Here is a 10290-nt window from a genome sequence, read left to right on the forward strand (position 1 = left end):
GATATTTAAAATATTTTGCAACATCTATATTTTTCGAATCTTAATTATAAAAGCTTCAGCAGAATCAGTGATTACTTTAACAAATTCTATATATGTATTAATAATTACATTTTTAAATAATTTAAAAAAATGATTGATAAATATCATTTTACTGCTAATTAAAAAGATTTATAGAAATACGGTTAAAAAGGTTTTTATTCCACAACAGACATTTTGTTTTTTTGTAAATAAAAATATATAAATATGACATTGAATGTATAGAAAAATATTTATTTTATCTTTGAACATTACATTGGAAGATCACAGTATTTTTCGGGATTGAAGTCAAATTTTAACTTCTTACTTTGTGATACGACATAAATAGATATGAATCAATTAATTAAATATATATTATATTTAAATTTTTCAATGTTAACATATCTTTCGAAAAGAGATAATATCTGTATTTATGTACACATAGAATATATATATATATGTAATTCCAGCGCGTGTATTTCATGTAATGTTTTAAATTGAATATATATATATATATATAATATATATATATATATATTTCTAAACATAACGCAAATATTTCAGAATAAAGTTGTAGCGTCATACTATATATACATATATAATATAATATATATATATATATATATATATATATTATATGTGTGTGTGTTTATTTGTGTATATGTAGAGAGAGAGAGAGAGAGAGGGAGAGAGAGAGGACCACAAAATTTATTTAAAAACTTAAAATTAAAAATTTATTTATATTTATATACATATGCGTTTTGCTATACAGCACTGATGGCATTTCGTGTACTACAGACATTTTTTACATAGCACGGAACAGAATCAGAAATTGTGCACATATATGTTACCCTCTGAGAACTTTCGTGGACTTTGGCTTTGTAGTTCATGTCCACGTTTTTTAGATTAACAGAGGGCGTATCGCTTTCAGGGATCACCTAAAAGCGGGCCTAGTTTTAATTATATAAGTTACGATAATACTCAAATAGTCCAACATACGACTCCAATATGCTTATCTAGGGATAATTTTTACCAACAGACGATATATCTTACATGTATTTAGCTGTATGGCGTTCCGCCAAAGCTTGCCTTTTGCTCAATAAAAAAAAAAAAAAAAAAAAAAAAATAAAAGCGGGCCATGACCTCTCAGTCTTCTCTCTGTTTTTGAAAGCGATACGCCCTCTGTGGACCATAAAAACGTGCACCTAAACTACGAAGTCGTGGCGCACGAATGTTCTCAGAGGGTAACATATAAGTTGCACAATTTCTGGTTCTGCTCCGTGCTATGTGAACAAAATGGCGGTAGCACCAGTGCTATATAGCAAGACGCTTATGTATATTGAATTATATAATTTATGTAATTTTTAATAAGTTTTGTATGATCTCTCTTTCTCTCTCTCTCTCTCTCTCTCTTTTTTTCCCTCTCTTTCACTTTTTCTCGCTCTCTCTTTCTCTCTTAACAATCGATTTAAAAAAACAATAATAATGTGGGAAAGCGCAAGTAGAATTAATTATTTATGTTTTATTTAATTTTTATTTATTTTTATTGGAAATATTGGATAATTATAAATATAATTATAAAAATTAATTATAAAATGTTTAATTGTAAAACACCTTACGTTACAGAATTCGTGTTACGGATATTTCGTGCATAGCACGGAATATATATATATATATATATATATATATATATATATATATATATATATATAATGTACGCGGGAGTGTGATCAAGCGAGAAGGTAATAAGAGGGAGCGAAATGGCAGTAAGAGCGAGCGAGATAGGAATAGAACGAGCAACAAAGACTCGAAAATCGAGTCTTTCTTGCAGCTTGGCATACTATTTCTCTCTCGCTCGCTTCTGTTATTGTTCACTCGCTCTTCACGTACTTATATTCTGTCATGTTCATCTCGTTATCAAGTCTGCCGCGGGCAAGCAGCCGATGACAAATTGTGACAAACAAATAAGTTAATCATTTTAAAATATATTTATAAAGGTATGCGAGTAATTTTAATGGAATAATGAAAATTTTGCAAAATTTTTAAAATAATATCAAACACGGTATCAATCGGATAAATGTAGTTAAATATATATAATCAAAATTTTTTTATTATCAGACTAATTAAAAATTATCCGATTTATGTCGTGTTTGATATCATTTTATTCGCGAAAATCTCAACAATTCATTAAAATTACTTTCATATCGATAAAATAAAAAATAAAAGTTTCAGTTTTTATTCTATCATGGAGTCAGAACAAACACAAATATCTGAAAAAATGGGAAAAGCTTCTGGCGATTATATAAAGACCATTGAAGGTGGTATGCAGCCGACACAGGTGAATAATTCTGTTATCGAATAAATTCAAACAAACAAAGACAATTTAGAACAAACAAAGGAAATTGAGAACAAACAAAGAAAAAAGGAAAATTAATGAAAGAGTCTTCGCTTCGAGTTGACGTGATATACTTAGCTTTTATTTCAGTGAGCTATTAATTATTTACATCTTAGATTATTAAATTTTAATTTATGCGATACATGCAATTAAAATTTTCCTATTAAATTCCTGTTATTTTCTCTTTCAAGATCATATTTTTAAAAAAGAAGTGGATTTTTTCGGAAAAATATCACGAGATCCTATAGAGAAAAAAATTTGATATAATCCTGTATTTCCTTAAATGAAACTGTCTGAAAAATGCTTCATTGTCATTTTTATCTATAATAATATGTACAAAAAACAACATAATTTAATATTGTTTTTGATATATAATAATACATAATGAGCTATAATTATATCTTCATAATTTTTGATCTTTTGTTAACAAGAGGCTCATAACGCCGCTAAATTATACGTAACAATATTTAGATAATTAGTATATAAAAAATCGAAAATGGATGTCATTAATTACAGGGCCTGGAGATTAAAATTTACAAGAAAAGATGGCTGATGCTTGTTCTCTTCGTATTATATAGCGCGAGCAACTCCATGCAGTGGGTCCAATACAGTATTATGGCGAATATTGTAATGCACTATTACAATGTCTCGAGTTTTCTGATAGACATGACAAGCATGACATATATGATAACATATATACCATTGATATTTCCCGCCAGTTATCTGCTCGATAAATTCGTAAGTAATAATTTTATTAGATAGAGTAGAACGGAATACATCGGATACTTATATACTATGTTTAGAAATTATCGTACAATCATTTTCTTTACAAGCCATTTTTCTTCTCATCTAGTTGATTGTTAAATTATTAAAAAGCGGTATTAAATTTCAAAAAATTGAACTTCCTGATTCGTCTAATTTTTCTAGGTACAATAGCGAATCATGAGGAAACATAAAGTTTGCATAATTTATTAAGAACTTGTAGTATATGTATAGCACCTTATCTTCTCATCAAACGATGACATTCCCTCCCATTTAGAATAAACAACGATGACATTCCCTCCCATTTAGAATAAACAACGTAAGCGTTTTACGTTCGAATAAACGAGTTTGGATACAATCGCGACATCAACAGGATAGCTTTTCAAGTAATCGTTGATGCTGATCGAACAAAGAGTGACCGCAAAAATCGCCTGTTTTTTCACCCTCGAATTTGGACTTAAATTTGATGTTAAATGATAGTTTATCATGATCTTATACAAGATCTACAACTTTTGTTTAAAATATTTTTCAATATTTCTTATAACTTTCGAGTCATTTGCGTGGAAAGATTAAAATCGGTTATAATGAGTTGGTGCGTAATGACAACTTTGACCCCTTATATCTCAGCGATAAAAAATAGGCTCAATTTAAAATTTTCAGAGGAAATAATGTCTCATGATAAATTATCATTTAACATCAAATTTAAGTTTAAATTCGAGGGTGAAAAAACAGGCGATTTTTGGCCTGTTTTTGCGGTCACTCTTTCATTCCGCATAGTATCAGCAGATTTCCTCTTATTAACATCTAAATTACCGGAGATTTTAGGGCCTCAGAATCACCATGATCTGCGGAGCGCTCGGAAACGCTCTCGGTTCCTGGATAAAAGTATTCAGCATAGCTACCGATCGCTTCTGGATCACGTTCCTCGGACAAACTGTGGTGGCAGTAAGTCAAATCTTCGTTCTGTCAGTTCCAACCCGATTGGCCGCTGTTTGGTTTGGGCCTGATCAAGTTAGTAGTGCTTGTAGCATCGGTGTCTTCGGCAATCAGGTACGTAAATATCTTATGTACGTATCATTAAAATATGTTCTTCAGAATGGAACTTGAATTCGACGAACGATGTTTCGAAGAAATTTGATAACTTACATTTTGTAATATTTTTTAATTAATTTTTTTATTATTATATATTCGTTACAACGTTACTTTTATTTTTGTGTCTTTAATTATATTAAAAATGTATTTTTAAAATTTAAAAATTTAAAAATCAAAATAATTAAAAAAATTATATTAATTATTATTATTTATAATAATAATAATTATTATTTTTTAATAATATAAGAATTACTACTATATTTTTAATAATATAAGAATTTAATTTTATACAAATCTCTCTCTCTGCTCTTTCGTTATATTTGTACAAATATCTTCGTAAGAAGAATGAAAGATTTACAATGTAATGAGTAATGCAATATCTATCTCTCTCTTTCTACAACGTATTAACTATATAGAGAAAAAAGAAACACCAATTGTTAATCGACGTAATAAAATTACTTCTGATTGCACGGATCAAGAGTGCATGATAATAGATAATCGATGTAATTCAATGATGACATAAATAAATTTATTGAGCGCGATATGAATATTAATTCAAATTATTTTTCTCGTCTATACAGATTGCAAAATAATTGTTGTGAAATAATTGGATATCTTGACATTTCCCTTGTTCAAATTAATAACTTTCACATTTATTGTATATTTGTATGCATTTTTATTCAACGAAGTATAATTCAATTTAATTTTACATAATTTCAATCGGAAAGAACGATGCATTAACGAAACATTAAAAATTTTTTTTTAAATTTTTGCATTGTCCATGATTATTACTATACATATAATAAGTTCAATTCTCATATTTAATTGTGTTGCGAATTTCTGACATGCTGGAGGAATTTTGTAAGAGAAAGTATGTCTCTTTTTTATTTTTCCTCTTAAAATTTTTATAATTTAACTAGAAAACATAAAATTCACATTTTCTTTCGTATTATTGAAAAAATGAATAAATTTGCTTTTCAAATATAATTTTCATTGAGAGAAGAGGCGTTTTCTTTTGAAATATACTTCATTGACCCATAAACAGATATGATTTGTTTCTTAACAGTTGAAAAGATAAACGTTCTGGTAACCGCTTTGATAACAGATAAGTAAACTTGAAAATATGATGAAAATATGAACGATATTAATTTTGTTTGTTATAAATACGAGTATATGATGAATGTCCCCAAGATAAGCATTGTTATGTATACTTCAACCGAAAAAGATTGAACAGAGCAAATATTTCTTTCAAAATTTTTTTCCTGGAATTCGAAAACAATTTCTTATCGGATATTTATCCCTTGAATTTGTGTTGCAGCTGGGTGTAGCTATCGGTTTCTTATTTCCACCAATGTTAGTGCCCAACAGCGACAATATTTTCAACATCGAAAAGGGATTGCAACTTATGTTCTATATCGTTGCGGGTCTCACGACGCTCTTGCTAATTCTTATATTATTTTGTACGTATAGCTTCCATTTATATCGTATAATTGTATTGTATTCGAATAAAATAAAATTTCAAACCTGAAAAATTTAATAAAAAATATTTTACTGACAAGTGATAATTAATATGATCCACATTTCGATGATTTAATGATTTGAATCTTTCGTTGCAGAAAGATTGCTGAAAAACAAGAATATAAAAGAAATCATTTTATATAATTTTATAATTAAAAAGATATTTTATAATCAATAAAAAATATTTTTTACAGATAATTCTATTACAAAACATCATACATTATATTTTATAAATGGTATTATATATGGTATAAATGGTATTAAATGGCATTATATTTTATAAATGGTTTTCGTCAGAAAAATATATTTTAGAGCAAATAATATATTTCGTCAAGTTTAACACCCTTAATCAGCTTCGAAATTTTACTGTCAAATTACATTTTCTTTTATCGCTTAATTGAAACTAGTATAATTTATAGTCTTCAAGTCGGCACCGCCTTTACCACCTAGTCGTGCTCAAGTTGTGCAAAGGAAGAACATCGGAAATGAGACATTTTCTCGTTCCATCAAAAGGTTGCTCACCAATATCGGTTACGTTTTCCTTTTACTCAGCTTTGGCATCAATATCGGCGTCCTTAGCGCCATAAGCACCCTGTTAAATCAAGTTATTCTCAAATATTTCCCGGTATGTATTTTCCTCCAAAAAATTACAAATTCTCGCTTCTTTTGATTTTTTTTGGATTCTAATCTTATACAAAAATTTAGTTAGAATTATTAATGTTAAGTATTTCAATTTTATTTTTTTCAATTATTTTTTTTCAATTATTTTTTTTTAATTATTTTTTTTTGGTTCTCTGAAAAATGATAGAATTTGCTATTTTTCTTCCTCTCAGGGACATGAAGAGGACATTGGTCGTATTGGCTTAACGATGACTTGCACCGGGCTGTTGAACTGTATTATATGCGGTGTTATATTAGATAAAACACACAAGTTCAAGTGAGTAATCAGATTCTATGAAGAGAGCGAGTCATGATTACTATTCAACAATATATCATTTTATTCAAAATTAGTACTATTTTAACAATAGCAATGTTATTACGAGTTTCACGATGCGTTTTTTAATTCATAAACATTGATTTCAATTTAATTTGATTTGCTATAAAACGCTTTATACTTTGATGACAGATTTTGTTAAAGATTTCTATCTCAAAAAAATTCATTATCTTTTCCATGCGCGTAACTGATAGATAATTGTAATTTAACAATTTATCTCGAATTTTTTCAAATCAGTGAATTAAGTTTATGATAAAAATTATCTTATCAAGATAAAAATATAAGATCTTATCAAGAGATAAGATCTTATATTTTTCAAATAATTCATCAAATAGATTATTAAATCGAATGATATGAATTAAAATCTATTAAAAAATTAAAAAAACAAGGAGAATCTGTAAATTTTTAGGGAGACTACGCTAGCAGTCTATCTATGCTGTTTCATAGGAATGATAATCTTTACTGTTACACTGGATAACAATGGGATATATGTTATCTACATCACGGCCGGCATCTTGGGGTAAAATTTAGATTACATTTATTATATCATTCGCAAAAACTTTTTAGAAGAAATATTTTATTCTTAGAAACATTTTGATCTTTTATTAAAATTAAAATTTTCTCATTAAAATTCATTGTTTTTTCCTTAAAAATTCGCGCATTTGATAAATAACCGTCGTCTTTAATTTAGAATTTTTTAAAATTTGTTTCTAGCTTCTTCATTAACGGTTATCCATCGATTGCTTTTGAGTTCGCTGCTGAGCTTACATATCCGGAATCAGAAGGAACGGCAGCGGGTCTGTTGAACGCGGTGATGCAAGTCTTCAGCATCATCTTCACGATGCTCTACGGTTTTTTGCTTGGAAAATGGGGCGATTTATGGGCAAACATTGCGATATGCATCGGACTTGGAATTGGCCTCTTGCTCACGATCATAATACCCAACGATCTGAGACGCCAGAACGTGAAGGTTTGATAATCCAAACAGCAGTCAAATGTAACAATCGTCGACAAACAGCTCGGTACGAGCGATTTCCGCCTCGACAATTTTCTCCGCGACACGTCGTTATAGTCCATTTGGGACTTAATTTATTCCTCACATGAGCACATACTATATGCGCCAAGAGTAGCGCCGTTTCTCTGAGTCACGCGTACCTAACGAGGGAAAATATATCTTCCCCGAAACTAGGAGTTCTAAAAAAGACTAGTTGCATACCACGCTAAGAAAAACATTGGTATTTTTCGTAAGATTCTCAGATGTTTATTTTTCAAGATTTGACTTAGCGCTTAATATCTAAGTGCTAGAAAACTTGAAAATTAGAAATATCTAAAAAAATGTGTTAGAAAGATGTCTTTAGAAATAATGGTCAACAATTGGTAACAAATGGTAACAATTAATTAATTATGTCAAAAATTAGCGAATTAATTTCACCATGAGTTATTAATTATGAAAGCCTGAAGGGAAATTTTTAAAAATTTATGTGTTCCAAAATTATATTTTCATATATTTGTAACAATCAATTTTAATCAAATCAAATCTCTTTATTTTTTTATATTTTTTTCAATTTTCACATGTCTTCCTATTTAATATTGATGAGTAATGTTGATATATAATCAGAACACAAAAAGTAAATTCCTTAATCTGAATTAAGATATATTGAAACGAATTTTTTGTTGCATAATTGTAATTTAGGAAATGCCTAATTGTGAATCTATACAAATTTTTAGCCGCGCAAATATTTGTTGCAGATGGATATTGTACGAACGATATATATGAAATAGTTAAAAATAATAAGCCTATTAATAATGACAATCCAAGTTATTGCAATAATAAATAAATATTATTTTAATAAATAAATGTTATTTTAATAAAATAAGTAGAAATGAGCGTAATATAACAAATACAGATTTCATCTTTTTTATCTCGTGGAATTATTATGGATTAATGTCCACTAATAATTATTGCATTAAAATGATAATAGCGATTATAGTCTTTTGCAATAAATACGATATATTATTTACAATATATTCTAGTTTGAAATACTATTTATTTGAAACTACAATTTTAATTGCACGTTTTGTGATAAAGAAGTATTTAGTGTAAATTATTTTCCTATGTTCAAAGACGAGCGTTTTTTAAAATGTATAGTTATTTATAGATTATATAACTCTGTTCTTACAAAACCGTAAATTATTTCGAAAGATGAACATTTTGTTAAAATGTATAGGTATTTATGAAAGAGAGAGAGAATTAATCCTATATAAAATCATAATTTATTGCGATATACGTATATGTAACTTTCTTATCATGATTTAAATATTTTTTTCTTGTATCTATTAAGCGTTTGAATCGTTACGTTGTTACGTCGAATTCCATTTTGTAATTACATTGCTTGTTTATCTTGTGATAAAAAATCATTTAGTAAAATATAAACATTTTTCGTTTTTCTTCTTCTTCATTTCTAATGTCTTACGTACATATGCTCGCACGCACACACGCAAAGCGAATTTGTCCCTCAAGCAGCGTTCACATCGCTGTGTTTACGATTATTGCTTCGATATGTACAATGCTTTAAGTGACAAAATCATATGTGTGCATGTGCGCACATACGTGTGATTAAGTATATGTGATAAAGTATAGTGCAAAATAGTGTAATATGTATGTATACGTAGGTTTGAAAGATACATTTATTAAAGTATAGTGCGGAATAGTGTAACAAGGAATAGAAGTGACACGTTAAGGTTACTTGTTTAAAAAGACAGAAGAGAAGTAACATATTATTAATAAAAGTTATTATCAAGCGACGCAGTAGCATCGCGACGTCGAATGCATTGATTAATAAAGAAAAACCCAGATTTGTGACACTTAACGATCGCCAAATGGACTGTGATTCATCAATCAAAGGGTAAATATTGTAAAATTTTTCTCTTTCTATTTAGATTATATATTTTGACATATTTTGTGGAATATATTTGTATAATTTATAATTATATATATATATATATATATATATATATATATGTGCGCGCGCGTGTGTGTGTGTGTGTAGAAATTTACATATTTGACTGTGCAATAATTATAGTTACATAGACATTTATTATATTTGTCTGCGTATACACAAATATAGTTACGCAGAAATATTTCCTATAGTGGCGTGCAAAAATTTCCGGCCAGTGACATTTCGTATTCTAATTTATTAAAAAAAGAACTTAATGATTTTTGACCATTACAAGATGTGAGCATAAGTTATAGAAAACAAAATAATATAGTAAAAGAATACTGTTTGTGTTCATGAAAATATTTATTATTATAATTATTATATTTACATGTGCAAAAGTTTCCGGCCACTTTGTACTATGAGAAAAATTATTAATAAATGTATTCTATAATGCACATCAGTTAATTTAAATTTTATTTTAATGTTAATATTTTGTAGCCATATCCTTTGCAGCGATTACAGCTGCACAACGATGTGGCATCGACTGAATTAGACGATTAATATAATCAGGCGGA

General features: G+C 28.3%; 1 protein-coding gene across 2 annotated transcripts; it reads left to right on the forward strand.

Moving 5' to 3' along the window:
* Positions 1–1924: 1924 nt before the first annotated feature.
* LOC105251657 (feline leukemia virus subgroup C receptor-related protein 2) lies at positions 1925–8258 on the forward strand. Of its 2 annotated transcripts, none has more exons than XM_025408797.1 (9): positions 1925–2012; positions 2242–2353; positions 2927–3148; positions 3998–4222; positions 5583–5724; positions 6202–6407; positions 6616–6719; positions 7186–7296; positions 7491–8258. In XM_025408797.1, exons 2-9 carry the CDS (start codon positions 2261–2263, stop codon positions 7750–7752), a joined length of 1365 nt encoding a protein of 454 aa, XP_025264582.1. In that variant the 5' UTR covers positions 1925–2012; positions 2242–2260; the 3' UTR covers positions 7753–8258. The 2 variants fall into 2 exon arrangements, with proteins under 2 accessions (XP_025264582.1, XP_025264583.1); XM_025408798.1 differs by having other exon boundaries at positions 1931–2012; positions 2248–2353.
* Positions 8259–10290: the final 2032 nt, after the last annotated feature.

Source organism: Camponotus floridanus, unplaced genomic scaffold (assembly GCF_003227725.1).
Source record: "Camponotus floridanus strain SB8 unplaced genomic scaffold, Cflo_v7.5 scaffold23, whole genome shotgun sequence".
NCBI lineage: Eukaryota > Metazoa > Arthropoda > Insecta > Hymenoptera > Formicidae > Camponotus > Camponotus floridanus.

Excerpts from the sequence above, each read along its gene's own strand:
- LOC105251657 (XM_025408797.1), top strand. The coding sequence starts at position 2,261 with ATGGAGTCAGAACAAACACAAATATCTGAAAAAATGGGAAAAGCTTCT. Across the intron at positions 4,223-5,582 it reads TCGGTGTCTTCGGCAATCAG|CTGGGTGTAGCTATCGGTTT; the intron begins GTACGTAAATAT and ends TTTGTGTTGCAG. Across the intron at positions 6,408-6,615 it reads TTATTCTCAAATATTTCCCG|GGACATGAAGAGGACATTGG; the intron begins GTATGTATTTTC and ends TCTTCCTCTCAG.